The sequence below is a fragment of the Osmerus eperlanus genome, chromosome 7 (assembly GCF_963692335.1).
Source record: "Osmerus eperlanus chromosome 7, fOsmEpe2.1, whole genome shotgun sequence".
Classification (NCBI taxonomy): Eukaryota; Metazoa; Chordata; class Actinopteri; order Osmeriformes; family Osmeridae; genus Osmerus; species Osmerus eperlanus.
In genome coordinates this window covers 17,062,651-17,090,071 of record NC_085024.1, presented here as the reverse complement: position 1 = coordinate 17,090,071, position 27,421 = coordinate 17,062,651, and the positions used below count along the sequence as shown (strand labels likewise).

At 42.0% G+C, this 27,421-nt stretch overlaps 3 protein-coding genes across 3 annotated transcripts; 2 read left to right on the top strand and 1 right to left on the bottom strand.

Moving 5' to 3' along the window:
• The first annotated feature begins 404 nt into the window (after positions 1-404).
• tmem106ba (transmembrane protein 106Ba) lies at positions 405-5,817 on the top strand. Its single transcript, XM_062465331.1, has 9 exons — positions 405-565; positions 1,164-1,368; positions 1,594-1,657; positions 1,739-1,898; positions 2,034-2,174; positions 2,709-2,758; positions 2,847-2,900; positions 3,038-4,014; positions 5,217-5,817. Exons 2-8 carry the CDS (start codon positions 1,176-1,178, stop codon positions 3,156-3,158), a joined length of 783 nt encoding a protein of 260 aa, XP_062321315.1. The 5' UTR covers positions 405-565; positions 1,164-1,175; the 3' UTR covers positions 3,159-4,014; positions 5,217-5,817.
• A 2,069-nt stretch (positions 5,818-7,886) lies between these two features.
• On the top strand, positions 7,887-10,278 carry seraf (Schwann cell-specific EGF-like repeat autocrine factor). The gene is made up of 5 exons (XM_062465332.1): positions 7,887-8,311; positions 8,473-8,568; positions 8,816-8,920; positions 9,199-9,294; positions 9,482-10,278. Exons 1-5 carry the CDS (start codon positions 8,065-8,067, stop codon positions 9,592-9,594), a joined length of 657 nt encoding a protein of 218 aa, XP_062321316.1. The 5' UTR covers positions 7,887-8,064; the 3' UTR covers positions 9,595-10,278.
• On the bottom strand, positions 10,260-26,489 carry vwde (von Willebrand factor D and EGF domains). Its single transcript, XM_062465337.1, has 31 exons — positions 26,185-26,489; positions 23,080-23,270; positions 22,469-22,721; positions 22,202-22,255; positions 20,698-20,930; positions 20,320-20,409; positions 19,972-20,116; positions 19,390-19,604; positions 19,190-19,263; positions 18,757-19,030; positions 18,363-18,559; positions 17,361-18,247; positions 16,953-17,089; positions 16,635-16,799; positions 15,546-15,650; positions 15,257-15,371; positions 14,585-14,844; positions 13,977-14,196; positions 13,692-13,829; positions 13,280-13,525; positions 12,754-13,179; positions 12,533-12,628; positions 12,330-12,425; positions 12,123-12,218; positions 11,827-11,922; positions 11,648-11,743; positions 11,432-11,527; positions 11,221-11,316; positions 10,985-11,080; positions 10,766-10,863; positions 10,260-10,655 (listed from the first exon to the last, which is right to left on the bottom strand). The coding sequence occupies exons 1-31, from the start codon at positions 26,258-26,260 to the stop codon at positions 10,641-10,643; spliced, it is 5,382 nt and encodes a 1,793-aa protein (XP_062321321.1). The 5' UTR covers positions 26,261-26,489; the 3' UTR covers positions 10,260-10,640.
• Between the last annotated feature and the right edge of the window lie 932 nt (positions 26,490-27,421).

The following is a 27,421-nucleotide window of genomic DNA, read 5'->3' as shown; positions in this document are numbered from 1 at the left end:
CTTGAAGCACACTGCCATCATGTGGCTGATATAGGCTACACATTGCATATTTTACACAATGCATGTTCTCGAAAAACTAACGAGATATTTCGATCAATCCTAATGTAGGCTTCTGAACGATCTTGTTTGCATAAAGAATACAGTAGGCTACTACGCCATTAGTATCATAGTTGAGTCAACCTCCCTATCTCTTCTGACAACTGCTTCAGACAGACATTGGGATTTTGAAGAATTAAAATGCTAAACTCTACTCGTCTTGCTTGGGCCTTTATTCTAAACTGCGATATGAAATTGGTGCAACGAAATGATATCATTACGCTATTGTAGCGCATCTTATATTCTTCTCATCTATCAAGTAAAAAAGTACACACTGTATCCTTCCATCAAACTTCACTGATAGAATCCACCACGTCATGAAGCTGCACACCACGTCTGTCCAATAAAGAGGGGGCGTTTTTTGTCACGCATGTCGTCGTGTATGGTATTTACATAACAAACAGCACCACTAGCGTTACCTAACAAAGAAAAGCGAATGACAAGTTAAACTCGTTAAAAAGACATAAAGGTAAGATTATGTTTCCTAATGATAAACGGCAATTTTAGAAGCACGTCGTAGAGTAATAGCACCCCGAGCGAGAATCGCCTAACTGCATCATACGGTGCACCATAATAATGTGTTGTCGACCAGACATGTGAATGACGTGACATATCAAACGCTAACAACGGCAAAAATGCGACGCTTTTATTGAGAAATTGTTTCGAGCAGCTCACTGTATATTGGCAGGTAGGTTAAGTCGTTTCAGGGGGGAAAGTACACGATGTACTATGTACTGCATTTGGTTGCCAGCACAGTATGGCGGCCATAGGCGTACAATATATCCTCAGCGACTTCTAGCCTCATAATGAGTAGCTTTAACGATTTTGCTGACTGGTGCCAGTCTCAAGTATGGACATTCCACACGATATTGACTATTTTGTGATCGCATGTGGCTTAATGAATAAGAAAGGTTGGCATTAGAGATGTGCACAGTGAAAAGCATGAGGTATTGTCTAACACCAGCAAATGGACAATTTTATAACCAAATGATGTGTGGGCATGTGGTTAGATGGCACTTTTCCAGTTGCTTAACCTGATAGACTACACTGTTCACTTGTAAACACAGACTGTTGGAACCATGGGCAAGTCACACTCACACTTGGCCAAGCAGAAAGATGAGGATCCCCTCACGTCTACTCAGGAGTGCACAGACACTTCTAATGATGAGGATGGAAAAAATGGAGATGTATCTCAATTCCCCTATGTGGAATTCACTGGCAGAGACAGTGTCACATGCCCCACATGCCAGGGCACTGGTAGAATCCCACGAGGTAGGACTATAAGCCCAATAATGCATGTCAACAATTGTATACGGTAGCATTTTGTGGCTGATTTACCAAGTTATAAGCTTTTTTCAGTCCGTCAGAAACAAAGGCTAAGAATAAGACAAAGACTTAATAATATTAAGTATATAAATATTATCAATCATTAAATATAGCAACTACATATTTGCAACACAATATCAGCAAATTCTATGTTTGTCATTTCTCCTACAGGCCAAGAGAATCAGCTTGTGGCTTTGATTCCATACAGTGACCAAAGGCTAAGGCCAAGAAGAACGTAAGTTCTAACTTAAAAGTTATATAACTTTTTTGTTATGTGTGGCAATTTTCTCCAACTTCTGTCTTTTTGATCCCACAGAAAGCTGTATGTCAGTGTTTCTGTGTCCGTTTGCCTACTGCTGTCTGGTCTGGCAGTGTTCTTCCTCTTCCCTCGCTCTATTGATGTCTCCTACGTGGGGGTGAAGTCTGCCTTTGTTTCCTATGACCAGGACAGGCGGATTGTCTACCTCAACATCACAGTAATGTCATATTTCCTATGCCTCGTATAATGTATCCAGTGTTGTCATCAAAGGGTTGAAATGAATATATTTGATCGATGATTTGTCAGTCTGTGATTCTGCTACGCCTTGACATTATTATGTGTTTCTTTTTAGAACACTCTGAACATCACCAATAACAACTACTATGCTGTATCACTGACTAACATCACAGCTCAAGTGCAGTTCTCTAAGACAGTCATTGGAAAGGCTAAAATTAGCAATGTTACAACCATAATACCACTGGATCAGAAACAGGTTGGTCCATATTTTCTAATATTTTTAGCTACAACCATTGGACATTCCTTATTGTAATTGGTTATTATTCCTAACCGCATTTGACATGGTAATACAGAATGAACACAGTTTATTTAATGCAGATTAGTTAGGCTGAAATACATTTACTTTTGAGTTCTTCCTAATTCCAAAGTGCCCCACATGGTTTGATTTACTATGCCTTCTGAGAACAGTCCTCAACTGAATTTGTCATGTGACTGTAGTAAACTGGTATTACTTCTAATTACATCAAAAAACCTTAATGAAATGAACAGTTTTACAATGGAGTCAATTGGACAGTACTCTAGAGCCTAGACTGAGACTAGTGAGTCTAGAGTGTCTTTGTTTTTGTATCAGTTGTTTGATAATGGATTTATGGCTCAGTTACTCATTGTATATATTTCATTTGTGACACAGGGACAAAAATGACCTGATTGCCTCATGAATATGTGTTTCCACCCGTATTATTTGATTACATCATATCTTAATCTCGTGTATCAAACTCTTTGTTTTAAGATTGACTACATGGTTCCGACCATCATTGCTGATGAGATGAGTTATATGTTGTAAGTATCTAATAGCAGATGATTTTGGCATACTTGAATATAATGTTGACGTGACATTATTATGCTTTATAATTTTTTTGTCTTGCAGCGACTACTGCACTTTGCAGACCATAAAAGTGCACAACATTGTTGTAATGATGCAGTAAGTATTGTCAATTAAATTATACAGCCCTAACCTTATCTTTTACATTGACATATAAACAGTTTGGTAACTGAAGATGATCGTTACTGTAAATCCTTGTTTGCCACTTTGGAAGACCTCTTATCTTGTGTTTTCAGGGTGACTGTGACCACAACCTACTTTGGGCATGCAGAGCAGGTATCCCAAGAAATGTACCAGTATGTGGACTGTGGGGGTAACACCACCTCATTGCACGGACATGTGCAGGTTTACCAGTAGATTGGTTCCAGGCATATTAGCTATAGTCATCCCACTGTCTGAAGAACATGGAGTTCCTTTCGGCTGACTTTTTACTGAAAGTGTGGAAAATCGTATCTCATTGTCAGCTGACAGTTGAATAAGATGGCTTTGTCACTGTAAAGTTGCATTGCCACACCTTGTTGATGTTCTCTCCCATGTAGGCAAAGTTCTCAAAGATTTTACAAAAGAATGTCCATAGGCAAGAAATATGCACTTTAACCAGGTATGGGAAATACAATAATCTGTGGGTGATAAGGCAATACGTTTTTGTCATACGACTGCTAGAGGGCTACCACTAACCATCCAATACTATGGAATACCTGAGTAGACTAATAGAAAACATTTGTTAGTGTGCTTGCTGTGAGCAAAAAGTTTGCACACTTATATAATTCAGTCCAGTCTTTGAACCATTCAAGCTGTTGTCACCAACAAAACATTATTCAGTCTGTTTACAGGCATTACAGTATATTCACATTTCTGTACATTCCAACTGGTAATGGATTTACCTTAGGTCTGCAGTAGCATTAGCATATTCACAGCAAAAGGGCCGTACTTTTAAAAGCGTCTTAAACGCCTATGTTGATACCATTTCTATTTTAATTTTCAACTGATTGACTGACTCCTTTCAGCAAGCACACATTTATATTTGCCTTCTTTAGTTTTGCATTGATTATGAGCACCACTAACTTGCCCTTACCATTTTTGATTGCCTTTTACCCCATTCCTTCTACTCAAGTCTCATGTTTCCTTAAGTTGTTATGTACATTAAACATACTCCAGGGTTTCAGTGAGATACATTTTAAATGTCATAGAATTTGACGTTTTGTAAGGTGATGTATTATATACATCAGGGCTCTTCAATAGGCGGACCGCGGGCCGAATCCGGCCCCCGAACAGCTTAGGACTGGCCCCCGGAGTGTGCTCCAGTAACCTCATTCAGTTCGTGACTATGACAACAACAAAAAAATCACTCGTGACCACGGCCGGACTTACCATTGGGCTTGACTGGGCTCCAGCCCATGGGCCCCGTCCTGTAGGGGGCCCCGCCCGTTTACGTGCAGCGGAGGACTGAGCTATTAGCCAGAAAGCTAAATTATGCTAGCAAGATTCTTAGACAAGAACATTGTGTACGGTTGACAAACCGTAAATATAATTTGACAATATGTTTGACAAGAAGACTAGCTAGCTAACAAGCCATGTCATTGTCCCCAAATCAATATCAAGGTTTTCACGAACAAGATATCGGCCATATATTAGCTAGTATAGGCTACAGTACGGCCACAGCATGTGTAGCGGGTTGAATAGCTAGCAAATGGATGTGAGATGATCGCATCAAAGTTGACATATTCTCCAAACAGTAATTATAATTTGACAGTATGTTTAACAACAAGACTAGCCAGCAATCTAGCCATGTCATTGTCCCCAAATCAAGATTTTTTATGTGTTGGCCGCAGTCTGAAGTAGAGCTAGGTTGACTAGCGAGGTGAATCGAATGGGATGTGAGATGAGCGGTTACGTGACACTGACTGACACAGTAAATTCATTCAAACCAAGTTTTTTTTAAATAATTCAGATTAATTAAACATTCAGCAATTCAGCAACACTTCAGCAATTAACATAAATTATGTTATTTTGTTTAGTTGTTTGTTCAGAATCGTGCAGCTCTAAATACATATAGCTTGTGTATGTATCATTTTGTTCTTTTTAAAGTCATGTATAGTTGGTAGGGCCCTAAAATGACCCAAGCCCAGGGGCCCCCACCGCCCTTAGTCTTCCATTTTTGTTAGTTAATTGCATTTTCTCCAATTGTCTGTTAATATGGCTTGGTTATTGCTCACCTGGTTTGATTTTTGAATCCTTGGGCATATGCGGCCTCTTGGGCATATGTTGTTATATGCACTTACAAAATAGAATATATTGACTCCTTCAGTATGTTGTTGTAATTTCTTTATTTGTTACCGTGATTACTCATATCCTCTGGCCCCTGACTTTGCCTCAGTTTCAAGAACCGGCCCCAGCTCCAAACTAATTGAAGAGCCCTGATATACATGCTAAGATTGTCTGTTTTTAAATCAAGATTATATGTTATAAGATTATATAACCAATAACTGTAATGTGTGTTAAATGATGTGAATTAAAACATTTGTAAACCCAAAGTGAAAGTCACATGTTTTATGGAAGTTATATTTTAGAAGTGTGCTAAGGAAATGAGAACAGTTATGTCATCAGTTTGGAATGTGTGAGTTATTGCAGTGGGATAAAATACATTTACATTTGTTTCTTTGATATGTCTTTAAAAATACATTTTGCATGTACAAATAATTCATCTTAATAGATATTCCACAAGTTTAGTATATGATTATTATCCTGGTGATGTCATGCACACACAGTTTGTTGCATATTTTGCTGAATTTTGAAGTGCCATGATGTATTGACTATTGACCTTTGATGGTAAATTGTGATGGCATCCAATAATACAACTTCCATTTTCCTAATGTGCCATATCTGATACCCAGTTGGTGTAAATGTTGACATTGTCCATGTAAACCACTGCCAAACACCCATACACTCTAGCAGACAGGCAATTATGTATTTGTATTTCCTAAGAGCGAAAATAAAAATGGCTTTTTTCCCCCCACATTTTTGAGTAGTTGAGTCGTTGGCATGTGTAGAGTCTAAAGAAAATACCAGTCAAACAATGCAATAACGCATACACTCACTAGAGGGCGCTAGATATCATAATCTGAGATTTGACTGGGGTTTCAATGGCAGAGACAAAATATTGGAAACCAAAACTTGCACTAAAACCACCAGAGCAGATAATGTATGTGTTAAATACTGCAACTGTATTACTGTAGCTGATACAAACATTCCCATCAAAATAACTTCTATGTAGTTGACCTCCAATACGTTTAGTGACCACTGAAATGTGGTTGAAATTAGCATTATACTTGGTAAATTGTTCGTATGCAATATATTTCACTGTCCTGTATTATCTCAGAGTGGGTCTTGATTGTGTGCTAGTCTAGATGTATGTCTGTGTGTTAATCTGTTGGCTTCCAGATGAAGAACAGCACTGGAGGTCAGTGCAGGGAGGTTTGCTCACATCTGTTGCTGTCATTTAAAATACACTTAACTTCCTCTCCAGAATTCCTCAACAGAAGCTTGGGGTTGTTGGACTCAAATTTCAATAGACAAAAAGCAAAATCGCAGAAATATTTTGGGTAATACTCTTTAAGACTACACATTAACAGGTGCAGTGAAGTGTGGGGTTGAGATGGCTTCATTTTAGCAAACGGAAATTCAGGGTTTGCAATTGTTTGTTCGGCCTAATGAGCTTCCTCATCACGATTGAAAACATCTGGAAAACAGATAAGTAACTATAATAGTGTATCGACGATTAAATGCACAGCCAACAGCATGGCTAGTATGTGAGCACTCAAGTCCAAGTAGTAGAAGGAACAACACAGACAGAAATGGTTGTGCTAACATCATTAGAACGAGACATTCCCTGTCGCCGATAGATCATTTCAACGTTGTTTTCCAGATGTAAGGAAATTGTTTCTCCAGATGTGGTCTGCTGTTTGAACTTTTTGAAAAGGCAACTCACCATTTGGCTAACTGTAAGTTCAAATAATAACCCATATGATGCATTTTACCTGTTACATCTAAAAAGTGAGGTTCAGGTATAGCCTTTCACTTGTTTATTTTGTACATTCCTCACTTTCCTTGTTCTTCGTATTGGAAATGAACACGTTCATAAAACATTCCTCCATTCACTACAGTAATTGCTCCAAGCCAGACTAGCCTACATTAGGCCCGTGTCTGTGTAATGACCTTGGAATGGAACATTGGCATTTATTCTATGGCAGTCTTTAAGCATCTGTATTTTAATATCATCAATAATTCATACGAAAATTAAATATATATTGTTCTCTTTTATCACAGCGTAATTTGTCTAGCATTACTAGAAATCTATCAGCCTATGTTACTTTCGCCTATAGGCTCACACCTAATCAAAACATCCATTTTGTCAACAATATTTAGGCCTAGGCCTACTTGTTGTCGTTTTGGCTGTTAAATGCCTGCCCCCAATTAGGCTACTGCTAATAAGTCTGCCACTGCTACTTCGGCACAAATGAATACAGTCCTTTCTCTCCACCTAACGGACCCAATGTCAATACTCGCTATCAGATTTTCTCTAGTTGGTCGACTGAATCTTTTCTCCAAGTCGGCTCTTCCGTCTAGAAAATCGGATCTCTTTTGAATCATTTTGTTCATTTGAGTCAGTATATGAACAAAATCTACACATTTTAGAAAAAGAAGAGCTGGGTTTCATAAGTCTACACGCCTGTCCCGGCCTGGCATTCGAATTATTTGTGGAAGAACAGTCAATAATGCACAAACAAATATTTACATTTGGCAATCAGTGCACACCTTTATGATTCACTCTGAAACCAAATTATTCTGTTTTCACTTACGGGCAATTCGAATGGACACCATAAATAGGCCCATGCTAAATATGCAGCAACTGTTACAAATACAAATAAGTCAACTATCAACTATATGTATTTAGGCAGTAGCCTAAAATCTAAGTTTGTGACTGACATACTTCTAAATTTACCAATCCAGTTTGGAAGAGTGCTGCGCATGAATGGGAGGACCCGCGTACTTCTGTGTGAACGAATCACTCACCAGGAGGGGGTTGGGTTGGAGAAATGTCCCTTCAGTCGAAACAGAGTCGTTCACGAATCGCCTTCAAAGTTGGTTGTAGTTCGTTCTATCGGGTCAGGAGTGGAGGTGAAGAACTCTTGGAATTCAAAAGGAGAGGAGTTAACTTCAGTGCCATCCATTATCTATTTCCACCGCGAGTGCCTAACAGTTCATGAGGATGGGGATTAGACGCCTCTGCTTTCCAGCCTGTATGAAGATAGGGCTCGCGTTTCTGGTCAGTTTGATTGCATTCGTCGGTATCTGCGCCGCGCGTTCAGATGCTCCTCGAGGAGTAGCGGTACCATTCGTTTTTGATCCCAGAGCAATTTGCAACCCTTCATGCAAGCACGCAGGGATCTGCATCAGAAACAACACCTGTTTCTGCTCGCGGGGTTACGAGGGAGAGACCTGCCAGTATGGTGACGTTACAACCGTTTCTGTTCGAGACTAATTGTAAACGGCGAAAAGTTGCCTACAATTTGGGTGGAGAAATATATTATTCTGATAGTCCATTTGTTTGTACGATTCAGTTATATAAGCTGTTTCTTCTATGCTGACAAGTTCATTGTGTCTAATGCAGCAAATTGCTACCCTAAATGCAAGAATGGGGGAGAGTGCCTCCGCCCAGGGAAATGCAGATGCCCTCCTGGATTCGGGGGGAAATATTGTCATAAAGGTATTGTGCTCAATGTTTGGCATGGATGCTGTTTAATGCTTGGATTATTTTAACTGAATGTATTTTCTGCTTAGACCAACGAAATACTGTATATATGTGTGTGTGCGTGTCTGTGTGTGTGTGAATGAAGTATGCTTCACACAGTCAAATAAGTAAACCTACACACAAAGTCAGGGACAAGAGGAGGTATTGCATTAGAAAGCAGTTTAGACTGAGCTGTGTAACACGATGTGTTTGTATTTTGCAGTGACTTGTGATGGCGGGTGCTGGAATGGAGGGGATTGTATTGCTGTCAATGGGGTAGCCAAATGCATTTGCCCCTCAAGCTGGACTGGCTCTAAATGCCAAGAAGGTTTGTTGACATCCTCATGTGCCACCGAAGCGAAAACACCTGAGATGCTGGTAGCTCAGATAGTGTACTCACCAGCAGCACTTTCACCCCTCAGCTTATGAAATGGAACACAGCTGGTAGCTACAGCATTTCTACTGCCAAACTACTCCATGAATTTTAACAAAATAACTGTAAACAGTTCATTTAATAATTATTGAACTGGAAAGGACATTTTAAGTCCTTCTGTGAGGTGATTTATTAGTTCCACGCATTTTTTGAATGTGGCTATGTTCCCCCAGCAATTTGCCCCCAGGGGTGCAGGAATGAGGGCAGCTGTGTGGCCCCAGGAATCTGCAGCTGTCCAGAGGGCTGGCTGGGGGGAGCCTGCCACACTGGTGAGTTACAATTACATCTTCACCACTGACACTGTCTCACACGAACATTTGGCTTTAGATCACCACGCACATTTCCCCAAGGCATATGCTCACAAGGTTCAGATACCTTTTTACCTGCTCTAGCCTACAAAGGTGAGATTAAGAACTTTGTTAAACAGCTTCTGGCCTCGTTCTCATCCGTTTGCAGCTGTGTGCAGTCGTCCCTGTCTGAACGGGGGGAAGTGTGTGTCTCCTGAAACATGCCGCTGCCGCCCACCTTTCTCCGGACCGCGTTGTGAGAAGAAGAGAAAGGTGTTCTAAACCACACTAAACAGAGGTTCAAAAATGTCTGTGGACCATTATTCACTCTAAACTGGTTCATTCGATGGTGCTACTTATTTCTTTTGTACTGTAAGTGAACTGTTCATGTTTCTTTAGTTAATGCTACTTTAAACTAATTTGAACTGTACAAATGTATGTGTGCAATTTCATAAATAAAAAAAGTGTGTTCATTTCTGTTGTTGCTAAAATTACAGTAAGGGTTTACAACAATCCATAGTTCAAAATAATTTTATCAGTTTATTTTATGACAAATTTACAACAATTGTTATGTAATTAAACCTGATTCCTAAAATAAAACCTGTTAATGTTAGTTTCAGCCAAAAGATCAAATATCTACGATGGTATTTAAAGCTTTCTTTTATCAGTTAACAGCTATGTTGTATCTACACAAAGCTAAAGGCTAATTTGTATAATTGGAACACATGCCAATATTACTAAATTATAAAAAATATAAAGACTCAACAAAAAAATATTCTCTCCAAGATGTTAAATGAAGAATAGAAAGCAGTGCACAACCGTATTGGTACTATATAGGAGGATTCACATCAACCAATAACTCGGCCAAAGGTTTGTTTCTTAGGGAACTAAACAAAATCTAAAAAAGTTATTTTCTACTTTAGAAGAATTATGTTACCTGTTCTTTTATTAAACTTGTACACAACATGTTTTACTTCTTTTTTTCTGCCATACATGAACACTGCATAATACACACTTTTCCCCAGAGTAGAATAGGGGATTACTGTTATTCTGAATTTGCATCACTGTGATTGAGAGTATATTTTGCGAGTGAGTTTTTATGCAGTCCCCATGGATGTGCTACCATGAGCAATGAGGTAGTGATATACAGGGACAGTTAGACAAGTGCAATATATCCAGTCCCTCTGATCATGTAGAAAAACACATGCTCCCTTTCTTTTTCTCTGCCTCTCATTCACGCACATAAACATACTCAATAACAAAACAGAATGTCTTGATCCAGCCCACGTCTTCTTTGTGCATTTTGTAACCTCTGCTTCCTCATTCCATCATGCATGTCGAGCCTATAATAGTAAAACATTTCAAACATTTTTAGTGTAAAGGTTTTTCGTAAAGTTCTAAAAAAGACAACTTATGCGCAGTCAGGGTATCCCACATGTGACCCAATGCTAACCTTTAGCCCACAGGTGGGACCAGTGTTGCCCTTCCGGCAGTGGCAGAAGTCAGGCAGGACACATCTCCCTCCATTGAGGCACCTTTTCTTACAGATGGCTGTAAAATAGGCAAGACATTTTGAGACATTTCAAAGACAATTATTCAACCTAGTAGCTAAAACTTGACAAGCTTGATAGAAAATACAACAAAAATATATTGATGAGATAGATGCACTCACGTGTTTGACAATGCAAGCCCTCCCATCCTGTTTGACAATTGCAAGTATTGGGTCCTACACACTCACCACCATTTTTACACTTCTGTAAGCACACAGCTACATATAAGGAGAACAATGTCAGGAAACTCCAGGTTAATTGACTCAGAACTGAGACTCATTGACAGACCAATGTTATATTGCAGTAAGTTTCCAATGGAAGAAATGTATCCAGCAAATAATATACTCCAATCACTTACGTATATTACACCTCTTGTCCCTCCAACCAGAGGCACAGGAGCAGGTATTGGGACTCACACACTTTCCCTTGTTCATGCACATGGGCTCACACACACCTGGAGGACACATTCATTCACTTTACATTAGTTGGTAGTTTAAATTTGTTATCATACAGTACAGCCATGAAGTTAGGTGGCATGTTTTACAGTGACTGTTCAGGTGCAGACTTACTCTTTTGGCACCTCTTCCCTGTGTAACCCTCAGGACATGAGCACACGTTGTTCCTCATACACTGGCCACTATTCTTACAAGGAGGGCTACACACAGCTGCAACACAGCCCACAGAACAGTGGCAGTCATATTTGTCCATGTATTTTACCAACTCATTGTCAAGTGACAGAATTTTAACAATATGAAATGTCAATATAGAGTCAAACAGGCTTTTACCGATCTGACACTGAGAGCCATAGAAGCCACTGGGACAGGCACAGATGTTTGGTTTGATGCAGGTTCCGCCATTCAAACACACTGGATTACACACAGCTGGGCGCAAAGAACACTACACTCAGACACATCTCATCTTATCTTCCGAGTAGTCTGGAATGTTTCACTTTTGTTTTATTTACCCGAGTTGCATGTTGGTCCGTACCAGCCAGACTTGCACTTGCAAACATCAGGAGATATGCACTCCCCTCCATTTTCACAGTGCCTGTTACATACCACTGGGCAGAGAAAAACAATATCAGGGTCAATAATAGCTTGTGTGCATTGCCTATCCATTTAAACAAATTATTAAAACCTTCACCTACAGTATAGATCTACGGAAAGAAGGGTGAGCCAGTTCATGCTGGTTCGGATTATAGTGCTAAGGTAAAAAAAAAAACATATCACATAGGATTTAACAGGTTGAATTATCTCTCACTGATTTCACATCTCGGTCCCACGTAGCCGTAGGAGCAAGTGCAGAGGTTTCTGGCTAAACAGGTTCCTCCATGTTGACAAGATGGCTTACAGTTAGCTACAGGACAAGGGGTTGTAACATTATCATTGGGAGAACAACCAATCTTGACAGAATATTGTTTGTTAATTACTCATACAGTACATACTATAAAACCCAGCATAGGATTACCTTCTTCACAAGAGGGTCCGCTGTAGCCGTCCGGACAAGCACAGACATTGGGCTTCACACACTTCCCTTGGTTCTTACAGTCAGGTCGACACACAGCTGAAAATGAAGATAGTCCATACAATTCCCAGGAATTGAAATGAGAAGCATGAGTCAAGAGTTTCAAGAGTTTAAATAGTAGGGATGGAATCCCCTCTGCATTTCACCTATGTGGCAGTTGTATCCAGTATATCCTTCTTTGCATGTGCAGGTGTTGGGCAAAGTACACTCCATGTTCGTCCCACATAGATACCTGCACACAGCTAGGATACGAGCATTAACATGTTATTATACAGCTAAAAAAGCATAACAAATGTAACTTCCCAAAACCTAATTAAGAGGGGCATGCACATGTCCACATTATCCAAATAAAGTCAGAGGAGCTGACCTTTGCATATGATCCCATCTCCAGTGTACCCATACGGACAGCGGCCACATTTAAAGGACCCTGTGGTTGTTGCTTCACAAGGGACACCAGAGAAGCAAGGTGAGTCTGAACAGGTCAACATGGAAGGCAATGATCCCCATCTGACCCTGGGGTCTGGGCTCAAATCCTCCCTGTTGGATTGGCCTCTGTGGATCATTGTACGGGCAAAGATAGTTTGGTTTCTTGGGTTGGTAGTTTTCTTGTCAATAGAGGATACAAGCTCTCTTGAGGTACCAGAAGGAGAAACTTCAAATTTTCTCCATTCGTCATGGTCCTTCTTGGGTTGAGTGGTAGAGGAAGAGGAGAATGTAACTGCAGTTTCCGTACTGGGGTCTGATTCAATCACCTGAGACCGTCCATCACCTCTGCTGGTGACTGGCATTTGCCCTGTAAAACACTGAAAGTTAGAGAGTATGGCTTGAAAATGAACTTCTTCACGTTGATATAGCCAAACCTAGAAGGAATTTAAATTAAGGGAGATTCTCACCAATTGGGGTTCTTCTGCTGCAGGTCTTTCCATTTCCATGGTACCCAGGTGGACAGGGTCCACAGATATACCCTTCAGACACATGGGTGCTCTCAAAGCACTGCACCCCTGGGTGACATGGCCGTCTGGAGCAGGGGGATGGGGCAATTGGCATGGTTTTAGCTGAACCATGGGAACCCCCAGCAGGTAGGGTCACTCTATGAGTATCCTCAAGCTCACCACCCTTAGCAGGAACCACTGTCTTACCTTCAGGAGGGGAGACAGGAGACATGACACAGATTATGGATGGTGTGTAAGATTACAGGTGGGTGGGTAAGACTACCCACCCAAGGTAATCAAAATGAAGTTACCTAAAGTTATGCAGTCCTAAGGACATGCATTTCCATGTGTGTGTGTGTTTAGGCAAACTCACGTTTACACCTCTTCCCATCTCCATGGTAGCCCTCTGGACAGGAACCACAGCTGAACGAGCCTTGTGTGTTGCTGCACCCCACCTCAGGAAAACATGGCTGTGAGGCACATTCATCTACATCCTCTCTGCACGTATGACCTGAGAGACCCAAACACATAGTCTTCAGGGAACACAATTATGGGTATAGCTTTGGAAGGTAAAAAACATATTAATGCTTTGCTTAATACCCATTATAATATATGATGTATATTTAGGTTCTAATGGGGTGTATGGGATGTACTGTACCTGTCATCCCAGCAGGACAAATACAGGAGAAAGAGTTGGGTCCATCTATACAGAGGGCCAGTCGACAGGGGTTGGGCTTACAGTCGTCTATATCCACCTCACATCTGTCCCCCTTAAAGCCGTCAGGGCAGACACACAGGTACTCCCCACTGCCAGGGGGGAAGTTAATATTCGTAACACAGGAAGCTCCATTCAGACAGTCACAAGGGAACACAGAGACCTAAGGGACGCACACAGAAGAGAGGAGAAAGGGGTAGTCTCATTCATCTTTTGCTGACATTAAATACATCTTGTAATTAATCACTAATGGTATACTGATTGAATCAGTCTATGTCTCCAGTTCCCTTACGAACTAAATCTAAAGCCAAACAAAGAAATTGGGGGCAGATCATTACATTTTAAGATTGCGTTTCATGAGCTCCCTCTTGTGGCCAAATGAGACATACAATGTTGTCTATCCATTTCCCAAAATATGATGTCAGTTTCATCTTGGGCATATTAAACTAAAATGAACAATGTTGGCTAACCATGCCTAGGTAAGAAGACACTATTTTAGTCGATACCCCTCAGCCTGCAACCCTCCATAGACAGGCACTTTTCTACCATACCTGAACCGAAGCTTTAACTTCAGAATTGCAATCATCTGTGACAGTGAAGTGGAAAGAGTGTGTATCCGTGGTGACAGAAGTGGCCTTCCAGATGAGTAGGCCAGCAGGGGAGAGTGACGCCTCTCTAGGACCTGAATCCAGAGTGAACAACACCGCTGAACCCTCTGGGTCCTGAGCAACCAGCTGATACACAAAGTTCTCCCCCTGGAATGACTGGAGATGCTCTGTGGATGCTGACTGGAACACTGGGGGCTTGTTCTCTGAGAGTGACAAATACACAAATGCACAGATATATATACACACGTGCACAAACACACACAAACCTCACACTACACAGTAGCCTCCTATTAAATCATTAAAAAGACTCTAATAACAATATTAGAAACTACTACTAGAGTAGGTGGTCACACTATATTTTGAGAGTCCCTTGTACACCACCTGTAGATGCCCATCCAATCAAAATACGATTAACAGAATGTTTACCGTAATGCTTAGGGTACTTGGGTACCAAGTATATATTAAACATTTTGGTCTACAGATTGACTATCTAGATAAAATCTTTCAAAGTGGGGTATCTTCTTTAAATTCAGTTCTCCATTCAATTCGCATAAATAGTCACAATTTGTTAAATGTATTTGTGGAAGTGTATGTTTCAGAAGATAGTCTACATACTCTCAGCAATAGACCATGTGTATTTGGAGGAGTCTGGATTGCATGTCAGGCAAGGGCTGTTGGGATTAAAGTCCCCCTCTTCATGACACTGGCCATCGATGTTGCATGTTTTCTCCTGAGAGGAAAGTATTAGATAGAAATGTAGTTTAATTTGGACCTTGACATTGCAATTATACTTCTTCACAAGAAGTATCTTCACAAGACTGATAATTGCTTATAGTATCTGATTAGAATCAAACAACCCAAATGGAACATTGTATATTGTAATTTTAACTACATGAGAACGCACCTTAAGTGTGCAGAGGACTTCAGCATTAAGGCTGCAGATCTGACAGGTTCCATCAAACAGTGTTAAGATCTTGGCATTGCTGTAGCTGTAGCCATCATTGGACACCTGTAAAGGGAGTTCATGGTGTAAATTTTGTGCCACAAGTTTTGCTGTTGAGTGTGCAAACACCCTTGAAAGCATATCACGAGCAACAGCAAAAAGTACAAAACGTTACTCTCATTTCAGTGGACACAGCAAGTAATTCAATTTCTCGTCGGTCTGGCTTTAATTAAATCAGAAAGTTAATCAAACTTGTTTGTGAATTTGAGACCAAGCAGCACTGAGAAGTGAGAACAAGTTCCTTCACGGAGAGGGCACACGTAGGTGCAACTTCAGGGAGAGCACACTACGAGCCCTCTCTGCGCTCACTCGACTGCTTCTCTACTCACTCGTTGTCTTTGCTGCACTCGCTCGAACGTGAATTTGCTTAATGCACTTGGGATAGCTAGTCTGAACTGACACTATAGAAGCTATGTTGATTTGTTTTAACTGCAGAGGAAAGTCCACAATTTCCCACATTGGCACCAGGATGGCAAAAAATTGATCTAATCAAACATTTAAACATCTGGCATTACATTTTCAAAAGCTAAAGTACCTGTTTCAATAGAATGTGTTGTGTTTTAGTGCTGCGGCACCATGGAATATGGTATGTGTGTTGGACATAAATATTCTCAGATGTTTACAGAACTAACAACTGTAAGGCCGGCTGTTGCAGTAAAAGTTGCACCATCTTGCAGCCATCTGGTTCTCAGGCAAACATGCAAGAGTGTTCCTAACTGTTGAACACTATTCACTTGAGAAGTTCTGTTCTGAAACTGTGTTTAGTATATGCATGAATGTAACTACAATCACAAGTTTTGTACTTCTATGATCTGTATACTACTGGCCTTGTCTTTATATAATGTGATAAGCTTTCAATGTAGTGTCAAAATCTTCATAACTAAATTACTGTATTTAATGTTACAAAGTAACTTCTAGACATGGCATGCCAGAAGCATTATTGAAGCATTGAGGTACTGCATTATTAACGCATTAACATTTCTCACTGACTTTTATCTGCCAGCGTGCAAGGGGTCTGTCAATGAAGGTTTCCATGTCAAAGTCTGCAAGGGGCTCCCTGTCCTGCAGGGGGAGTGGACACTCCAGAGAGGTGACATCCAGGTAGATAGCCTGCACAAACTCTGGCTCATCCAGAAACCATTCTCCATCTGCAAACTGGGAAGAAAAGAAAATAACAGGAAGGGAGGGCGGGCGGGAGGGTGAAAGGGCAGGAGAGGGGGGGAGAACAGGAGAGAGAGTGTAATCAGTGGTTGTGACCATCTGAAACCTTTAAGTCAAGACAAGCTTGATGTGGAAGCAGAAAAGTACCTTTTCTTTCACAAACTCACACTTGAGCTCGTAAGAGTCTTTAAAGCCTTGGCCATAGACTTGCACTGAGGAGCAGTCTCCCTCCTTCACATCACAGAGTCCTTCATTCTCCAGATCCGATATCTCTGGGATCTGGTCTTCATAGACCCAAAAGGAAATGAAAATAAAAAACAAAGGAAACATTCACAAAAAGCTTGGCGGGGGAAAGCATGCTTGGTCTCAAACTGACAAAGATACTGTTTGTACTTGTAGCTTTCTTTGAGTGCTCTATCCCTATACACTGACATTCATTCAGTTGGGCTCCACGAAGCTAATAATTTGTATTACTGTGTAGCATTGGCTCTACCTTCCAAGTTTCAGACATCTTCGATTTGCGTTGTTATGATCTAACCCTCCCACTTTTCTTACCAGCAAGCACACTGCAGTCATAGGAGCCATACCCTGGGAAACACACACAGCCCCACTGGGAGCACTGCCCGTTCCCATGACACAGGCTAGGACACTTGAGGTAGGAGAGAACATCCTCTCCTCCTCGCCCCTTCTCCTCCACCAGCCTCCTCTCACACTCGTTCTCCAGCAATGGAAGGGTGGCGCCCACCCACTCCTGATCGTCCTTCATCTGCAAGTCACTAACGCACATAGCCACAGAACGACTAACTATGGCGTTGCCCAATAGACGGGCACAGCCTAGCGCTATGCTAGAGTTTGCCACCACACGCTGGCACTGGAGCCTGGCCTGGGGCTGTGTTAGCCCAGATGGGGTGGGCCAGGTTGGGAGAGAAGAAGTCTCAAGCAGGGGTACAGGCTCATGGTCCTCGGGGAAGAAATATGTTGAGCCTTCCAGGTCAGACTGACTCAGGCTCTGGTAGGGATTTTTAGAGATGTCCACATAAGTCTGGCGCCTGCCTCTTTGGTTATTTGAGCGGCGATGGATGGAAGTGGATGGTCCACCCCTGGAATGTCCCGCAGGAGAGCCTCTCTGCGGAGGCTGGGCAGCAGTGCCTTGACCCTGAGAACGCTGGTTGGAGTGTCCTGATGGCGCTCTATGGTGGTCCTGGGCTTTGAACAGCTCCACTGAGTTGATGTACTCGGCTGTAATGTCCAACGTGGGGATGAGACTCGGCAGTCTCACATTGCCATGGTGAGAGCAGGAGGGCTCGGAGACAGTGAGTGATTGAGACCGGGTTCTAGGAGATAAAGGGTCTGTCTCACTTGCACAGTTGCAGTATATGTGAGGGCTTTGAGTGTTTGGATGGGATGGGACTGTGTCAAACCAGCTGCTGCCAGGAGGAAGCCTGTCATGAGAGAAAGACCCACGAATAATAAAGACCCACAAAATGTTTTTTCTCACAGTCTTCAGTACTCTCAAGCAATGTAGAAACATCATTACATTACTATCACATTTCTAACCTCCATGCAGCAATGAAATCAGGAACGTCCTCAAGAGTGGCACCCTCTGGTGTGTGCAGGTCATTGTGCATCTGTCCGTCATACGTCCCGCACAGGCCCTCGGTGTGAGACCAGTCTGAGCTGGGAGCTCTCAGGGTCAGACTCATCCCCCAGTTAGCCACGTCTGCACGCACAAATGCCCCAGATGAGAACATCATCTACCGCACGGAGGGAGGAAAGCATCCAAATGTCAATAGTGGTAGGCTTCTATAGGCAGATTTGCATGAATTTTTTTATTTTTATCAATCATTAGTCATTCTTCTTCTTTAACCTGTGTCAACATGTTGCTTTCTACATATTAAAATAACACGTAAACAGTCGGTCTCCATGCCTATCTGTCATGATTGCTACTCACGGTGACCTTGCGTCCCTGGTAGGACTTGGTGATGTGTATGCCTGTCTTCCCAAGGTCCCTGTTCCTCACATGTATGTGTGGCTTGGTGCTCCCCGGCTCGCCGTTGCACATGTCGAATGCGACGACGTCCCCAGCATCCCGTACCGCAACGCCGCACACGCAGGATGCGTCATGCACCACGCTGCCGCACTCCCACTGGCGCACGTGCACCTCGAAGGGCCAGCGCGTGCTCTTGTACAGCACAAAGGTGCCGATATGGTAGTTATCATACTGCCTGGGAGTAATTACAGTTGAAAACAAACAATTGGTACACTTCAGTGTTTGTGTTGAAGTTCAATAATTGATCGGAGTCATGATACAGGAAAGGTCAGGTTTTATGGCTGACGTCACGCATGTGGTGTCATGCAGACAGGGAGCTAAGAAAGGAAGTTACCTGCCATCGAATGTGATAATGTGAGGGTCGGTGAAGGCGTAGCAGTAAGCCGAGGGAACATCCTTTACTAGAATCTGGGAAGATAGCACAGCAACTAACAAATTCACTCCATCATCAACTTCAGACAGCTAATGGACGTACTTACATATCGTACGTAAGTCGTACGATATGTAAGGCAGCCTAAGAGAGTAAACCTTTACCTGGACACTCTGTGGAATATAGCCGTTCCAGAGGAAGTCATTGGTGACTACAGGTTTAACAACTATCTCAGTTGTCCTGTCCCCATCCTTTATGAAATCTGTGACAGCAGTGAAGTGGACCACAGCCTTGCTACACACACCACTCCGACAGGGACTTTGGGATAGCTCCACCACACAGGAGGTCAAGACCACGTCTGAACTCTGCTGTTCCTCATCTTAAAGAGCCAGACAAGAAGAATAGTAAAGAACAACATAGAAACAGTAAAGCAAAACACTAAAACACTAAAACCAGTGACCAACTAGATTTCTGTTGGCGTAACAGGTAGTTGTTGTGCTTCATATGTCGGAGGGGGTGTGTTTGATCAACGGTGCGGGCGAATATAGGACCAATGTAACATTTTGGATTCATATTTTTGCCTATTGTAACATTTAGCAAGCTATCAAAATTAAAATGTGATTCAAAGATTTGAAGTATGTCACCACTTGCTGTATCACTAATTTAAAAAACCTCTACGACATAGAGGTACCCTATGACTGACGGAAACTATCATGACTATGTTCAATCACTTATAAAGTCTTTACCTGGATTCCTTGTGCTCAGATGTAAGAAGAAGGAACACTGTTCTGCTGAAGTGGAGTCTCCTGGGCAGGGAATTGGAACAGTGCTTTCCACAGTCAGCTCATACTCTCTCCCATCTTCAGACACTGTGCTGTTCTCTGGTTTCAACTGTAGAGTCCAAAAACAGAAATTGACTGAATGAGGGCAGCAGATCAGGGCTTTACAGACGTTAAATGTTACAAACCTATAAAACCAAGACAGACCGACATACAAAGGGCCTACTTGCACACACACACACACACACACACACACAAATATACACACACACCCACATCACTGTTATTATATAGTACATGATCTCTTTGATATACCCTGATCCCAGCAAAGAACTCCTCACTTTCCACTGGACTCCCATGAATGTCCGGCGAGTCCAGAAAGAAACTGGAGCTGCTGCAGTAAATCTGCCAGAGAATAAAAAGGAGTAAGAGAGAGGGAGACAGAGCAAATAAATAAATAGAGAGAGAGGGAGAATGACTGACAGACAGACGAACAGCACTTAAAAGGAAAGGAAGATATTGAACAGGATGTATAAAACTCTCTATAGCTAGAGTCATGTCATAAACACAAAGACAAAATAAAATGCTGTAAAAAATTATGTGATGTTGAGTTTTTGTCGAGTGACATTATCCTGATCCTACACAGCCCAAACCAAAACCAGTTGTCTAAAACTGCAATGCCAGTCCTGTTACCTTATCCCCCAGCCGCAGATTGATGCCATCCAACTCTATGAAGGCAGATGTCTGTACAGTTGTCTCCTGTTTGAGTTCCTCTCTGCGGCCCTGAGGGGAGAGTCGGGACCAGGCCACCACATAGCCCAGCGAGCTGTTCACGCTCTGGCTCTCAAAGCTGCACTTCAGGTAGATGGTGTTGCCTGAAAGCTCTGCCACAATGACTGGGACAGAGGGCGAGGAGGGCTGTTTGGCTGAGAGGGAGAACAATTATTGATCTTTAAAATGGAAATACAGAACCACATCTAGAGGTTATTGTTAGTTCTTAAAGGGATGAGAGTGACTTAATATGCATTTACTTAACATCAACATCATACTATTAAAGCTTTAGTGTCTCGGGTCACAAGAATACAGGACCTCCACCACCCCTCTCAGAACTATAAAGCATGGGAATGTATTATTCATGACTTTTGCCAACATAGTACATAATGCTAAGGGCCGGGTTTCCCAGATTCGATCGTTCTTAAGGACTTAAGAAGGCTCTTAAGAAGGGTTCGGCTAAGAAGGAGCGCTAAGATAGGGGTGTTTCCCAGACGCGTTCTTAACTGCCTTCTTAAGATCCCGCCAAAGAAGCTTCTTAAGAAGCTCTTAGAGGGAGCTGCCCACCGCCGTGGTGCTGAAACTAAGTCAATCGATGCCAGGCAAATCGATCACCCACCACTTTATCAGCGCATAAATCACACACAACACCCTGTTTCTCTTCTTTTTTTTTTATAAACTTCTTTTCCTTTTCAACCATGTGTTCAGTGGATCATTTTGCGTCATTTCCTAGCTTTCAAGCCCTATAGCCTACATGATAGTTGGTATGGGTTGTGTGATGGTAGTGGGTTTAATGTTGGGAGTAGGGGGGTGGCACCCTACGTTGAAGGCAGCGTAATGTTTCCTCCCAATCCAGCACGGATCCACCAGGGAGGGATTGTGGATTGGGATCAGTGTGCCATCCACGACACCAATCACCCGGGGGATCCCAGCCATGGCATGAAATCCACGGTGGACCTTTTTACATCTTTATTTTTCTTCTTATGCTATTATTTTTCTTGTTCTGCAGCTGTGGGCGCACATTTATCATCACGCATGGTTTTAGTATTCCTTTGAGTGTCAGATATAACTTTCCCTGATGCAGCTGCAGTGAGCGTTTGGTCGCTAAGAAGGCTGTTAAGAGTGGGTCAGGCTGATCTTACATTTCCTTCTTAGTGAAACATCTTCTTAAGCTAAGAACGACTCTGTGAAACACGTCCTTCTTTCACAGCGCTCTTAGAACGCTCCTAAGAAGCTCTTAGCGCTTAAGAGCTTCTTAACGAATCTGGGAAACCCGGCCAAGGTCATTAAAATGATTTGTAAAGGCCCCCTGTGGTACATTCCACATTGCATGGCGCCAACTCTGACCCTAATTGTTTTGGTGGCTTTATCAAAAGCCTCATCTGGCTCAGGATATAGAATGCCGAAGGGATGGGAAGCTCCTCACCTTTACATGTTCCATCTACTTGATCATCCTCAGCACCGCAGACCGCTGTGGCTGCTACCACCGATTCTGATGTGTTGGACATCTCTGTTGGCGTGGAAGAAAAGTTACTCTAAGTGGTTTTAACAAATGAAATCAAGTAGCAGAACAAACTGTGAAATGTATACCCAACAACAATTGATGTGTCCTACAAATCACTTCAGCATTTATTTTAAGCGGTACTGCTGTGTTAAAGTGTTACCACACAAGCCATGATAACACTAGGTCTACTGACAGAGAGAGCTGCTGTACCCTCAGCGCAGTAACCCATGCAGCCCTGCGTGGGCTGCAGCAGGTAGATGTAGAAGTCTCCACAGTTGCGCACGGTCACAGGGATGTGAAACAGGCAGCAGTCCTTGCTGCTGCTGGAGAAGAAGTGCCAGGTTGCACAAGCAGTCAGCTGCCTCACCTCCAAGGGACCGGGGAGAGTCTCACCCTCCCGCAGAGACAGCCACACAGGAGCCTGGGTGCCACAGTGGTTCACCTGGGCAGAGCAGTTGGAGCAAGACAGGTCATAGGTCAATTAAGCTGGGAACTAGATCCCACAGTGCAACACTGGACCATGTACTTCGAGCTAAGCTGTTGTGTTAATGAATGGTTGTCAAAATATATTTATACATACATCATACCCCAGAAAATTCATAAACCAAAAACAAATGAGTGCCTAATTTTTGTGTATTTCTGCGGGATGCTGGCCTATCATGTGCTGCGACATGAGATGACATGGTAAGAGAGAGCAATGATGCATGACAGCCCCGATGGCTTGGTAGTTGGGACTGACAATGAATTACAGAAACAACAAAAAGGTCATTCCTAAATGATCACATTAGTTGCTCATTTACCTCCACACATTTGGTGGGCATGCTGGCTGGCTTGTCAAAGATCTGGAAGCGGTACCAGCCAGGTGTGAGGGAGTGGTCGCAGATGAGTGTCTGCACTGGCGACTGCTGGAGCTTTTCAGAGCTGAAACTGGTGCTGCGGTAGGGGTTCTGGAGCAGGGAGTGTCCCCCTGGAGCACACTCTGGAGGGAGCACTGGACATACACACATGCACACAAAGTTGAGTAAACATTCATTATTGGCACAGGAAGAGTATCTTTGTGCTGAATGATCTAGGAGCTAGCACTAAAGTGATGACATCACAGTAATTTATTCTATGCATTTAGCAAACAATGAATTCCAAAACATCTTCTAACTTTTTGTGACCTAAACACTTGTTTACATTTCAACGTTAAGGCTCATCCTACTTCCCTGAGCAACACTAACCCACTTGAACCCTCAGACTTCTGTTAAATATATACGATTGGCTGTGCAAACCCTTACTATTTCCTCACTAAGACCTGAGCCCTGGACAGTTCACCCAGTGATGAGCTAGATCTGTGTTGATGCACCCCAATAGACCACTGCAGCAGCTGCACCAGTAGAACAAAGTCAAAGAGCCAAATTGAAAATCCAGCCACTGTTTTGAGGGGTCAAGCCAAAATGAAGACTTAAGAGACCAAGAAGGATGCCAAAGAGAAAATACTTTGCTTTTGTGAAATGGAGGCACAAGAAGCACAAACACTGGGACATTATAGATTTTTCTTTGTTGGGATTGAAAAATATGATAATGGTACGACTGGATTAAGGAGAGGAAAGAAATAGGATGTAATGATTTTGGAGAAAGAGGTCAATGTCAATGCAAAAAATGAAATGAAGAAAAAGACTTGCTGGATCAAGAGATTCTCAGTTTGGATACAGATCATGTGACTGTAATGTCACAACAAGTGGCTCCTCCGTGATAAAACATTACAAAAAATAAGGTCATGTGTCAGATATTCCTCTGGCTAAGTATACCCCTAAAACAGATCTTATTCCATTGTAAGATAATTGTGGACAACCCATCAGCTCATATTACCATTTCCTTTCGAATCCCACCAAAACAGTCAGGCAACTCTATTATCCCCCCCACTTCAATGAAGACTCCACGGTGGCACAACAGTCCCATAGTCACTCTCCACCTCCCAGAAATAGGGGTTCACCGGAAGCCTTCTCAAATAAATCGAACCACGTCCAAGCCTCGCCCAAGCACCTCCCTGCTCCTTCCCCAGTCCACCCACGCTTCCATGCCTCCATGCCCATCTCCCTTTGGCAGAGGAAGGAGAGGGAAGACATGCGCAGGAAAGCCCAGGCTCAGAGGGAGCAAGCAGTAAGGAAAAGCAAACCAGGCCTTGACCTTAATGTGCCTATAAAACAGGAGGAGTACACTCTTGATTAAGTGGCTTGATGGTTAAAGGAACCCAGCAGGATCTTGTGCAGCATGTGTGCCTTAAGGAATCTATTGGTTATCTGCAAAGAATGAATGTAACTTGTTATAAATGTTCCACCATGTGTATTTGCTTTAATAATGTAACGCAACAACTCAAGTGACAAATGGTCTTAGAATGTACTGTATTCTATTACTGAAAGTATATGTTTCTAATGGAATGGTGAGTGGTTATCTCTGGTTCCCTACTGTATATCACCACTATGCCCTTCTGTATTCAGTTAAAAGCTCTCAGCTGGGGTCAGTGACAGCACTTGGAAGTGTCAAGTTAAGAGGATAAGTTCCAGAACATTGACTTTCCAGTTATGACCAGGAAGTGAGCTGCAGCCAAAGCTAACATCATTATTATTAATGATTTCAAAGTCAAACAGAATAACAGTCTGGGCAGGATGTGTGTGTAGGTCTCACCAAAGTAAGACCTACAGGGGTTGGACAAAAATGTTTCAATAAAAGACATCCTCTCTACAATGCTGATGAGAGAAGAGAAGCCCATTGCAAATAGGACTGTCGCTACCCAGTTCATCCAAACTAATGCACCCCACAAACTCAGGCTCCTACACTTATCCCAATCCTGAGCCATTTAAGTATGTTCCAACTCAGGCTGATGCACTGCCCCTTGAGTTACTGGTTAACCCTGGACATCCTACAATGTTTCTGGAGAAAGTGCCAAAAAAGAAGCAGAGCTCAAAGTCAAAGTCAGGGAAGAAAACCATCAGTTTCTCTGAGAAGTACAGGATGCTAATAGAACTGATGGGCAAGACTGGAACCAAAATGAATGACATCTGCTGTACGCCATCCCAAGCATACAATTGACCAAGCTTCAGGAACAATGGGGACAAGCATAGGAGATTGAGATGAAAAAGAATAATCTAAAATGTCTAACAACGGAAAACCTGAATAAATGGTCCTTCAGATTAATGATTAATCCCAAACCATGAAAGTCAGAACAGAAACCATTTACACAATTGTGGAAATGGCTTACTATGCTTAAGTGAATGATATGGACCACAGACACTAAATAGCCAGTGTCCTCAAATGTACAAGTCAAGCAACAACTGCACACAAGCATGAGAGATAGCCTACTATGACACACTGACTACAGGAGAACATGTTGTTCCAGGAGGCGACACAAACTCCCAACATCCTACAGCAGCACTTCGACCCAGCCCCCAGCCACAACTCCTAGGGTCAGTGTCCTGAGACACCCTTAAGCTCTCCTGTCTCCAGTGAAGGCACAATAGTTTACAGTCCCATGGAGAGTAAGAATTTGTCCTTGGATGACATGGCAATGATGAATGTACAGGTATAAACTTCCACAAATGCCACACATCCGCAGCATTGGTGGAGGATGGATAAATGACGGGCAAAAGATATAGACAATACACTTAAAACTACAAATTGACAAAATATGTAACTAACATTTTTATAAATCATACATGTTCAGTAATGAAATTGTGTAAAAATGTGTTTCATACGCTTTAAAGATATTTCAACGTGACTTTAGATTATCTGAAAAATTGCCTACTTATTATTCCCAAACACTAACGAAGTCACACGTTGAATTCCGCAATTATTGTAGGCCTAGGTCGATGTTTCTAGGAGCATTCCAGTAAAACATATATTTACATAACATAAACACATACCTATTTCACAATGTATTGCATTTGGAAAGAAAATTAAAACGTAGGAAACTATCTCCAATATAATTTGACGTCCCATCGTCCAGCAGAATATGTGCAAATGGTCAAAATGACCAATGAAAGTCCCTCGTTACTTGAAAGGTTCTTCTTAACTCAAATGTATCGCCCGTTTTCCACAACAAGTAGTAAAATGCGTAAAGGATAAAGGCTGAACTGGCATGCATTCCAATACAACCTTGGCCGACCAAATGGGAGTCCGTTTGTAAAATGTCCCGAAGAGCCGAGAAAGACGAGCGAGCACACTTCTCATGCACACCGGACTGCGAGCGTGGCCACAAGTTCAGCGAGGAGTAGGCTATAGCATCACATTAGGAGGGGCATCTTAACGGTACATTTTCTCAATTGCATAAACAATAAAACAAGGTTCATTCATGAAAGATAGTAGCAGAAAGTTCCACTCAAATAGTCATTGTTGGGATCGTTCCTCATGGAAATGTTGATTGAGTGAGCTTTTTGCTGCAATAAGTTATTCTTAATATTTTATTATCATGTAGGCTATTAGGCTATATAATTGTTTCCTTCATTTCTTAGGTATAATGAAGACCAGTCAACGTTAATAGTCGATTAATAGGCGACTAGATGTTGACTTAATTCAGTGTCATCGACTATATATTCACAACTTTAAAAAACGAAAGAACTAATGAAAGATGTGATAAATGATGATGACATCCTTCAAAGTCAATACAATTGCAAGCATCTACAGTAACACTGAATATAAAGAGAGCTATCACAATGTTGTGACATTTTTCAAGTACAGTAAAGCATAATCCCTTCATGATGTAATTCCGGTTTTGTAAGTGCAAAGCATAGGCTACGATTTACAATACAACAACAAAAAACATTTATCTAGACTGGCAATGGTGTCATATCACAATAAAATATCTGTTGAATATTTTTTTTTTAAACAGCTGTGTTATATGTTGCCATCACTCAACTGTATTATTTGAGAAATAAATGCATGGGACTACCATTGAGTTGTGTAAGATGTGATCAATATTGAAGTTGGAACAGTTTGCGATCATTCAAAATGTTAAATCAGTAATATACACTGAATACGTTGAGACCAATCATGGCAAGAACTATGACGGTCTTACATTCTTCTATTTACACGGGATCTTTCATAGTTTCCTCTGCTCTATGAGGACTCCTGACTGACCTGTTTAGGGCCTTGTCTGCCTGA

Coding starts and splice junctions, on each gene's coding strand:
- tmem106ba (XM_062465331.1), top strand. CDS start 1,176: ATGGGCAAGTCACACTCACACTTGGCCAAGCAGAAAGATGAGGATCCC. Junction 1,369..1,593: donor CACTGGTAGAATCCCACGAG/GTAGGACTATAA, acceptor TTTCTCCTACAG/GCCAAGAGAATCAGCTTGTG. Junction 1,899..2,033: donor TTGTCTACCTCAACATCACA/GTAATGTCATAT, acceptor GTTTCTTTTTAG/AACACTCTGAACATCACCAA.
- seraf (XM_062465332.1), top strand. CDS start 8,065: ATGAGGATGGGGATTAGACGCCTCTGCTTTCCAGCCTGTATGAAGATA. Junction 8,312..8,472: donor GGGAGAGACCTGCCAGTATG/GTGACGTTACAA, acceptor TGTCTAATGCAG/CAAATTGCTACCCTAAATGC. Junction 9,295..9,481: donor GGGGGGAGCCTGCCACACTG/GTGAGTTACAAT, acceptor ATCCGTTTGCAG/CTGTGTGCAGTCGTCCCTGT.
- vwde (XM_062465337.1), bottom strand. CDS start 26,260: ATGGGACGTCAAATTATATTGGAGATAGTTTCCTACGTTTTAATTTTC. Junction 22,722..23,079: donor TGCCCACCAAATGTGTGGAG/GTAAATGAGCAA, acceptor TGCTCTGCCCAG/GTGAACCACTGTGGCACCCA. Junction 12,629..12,753: donor AGATGGGATCATATGCAAAG/GTCAGCTCCTCT, acceptor CTCGTATCCTAG/CTGTGTGCAGGTATCTATGT.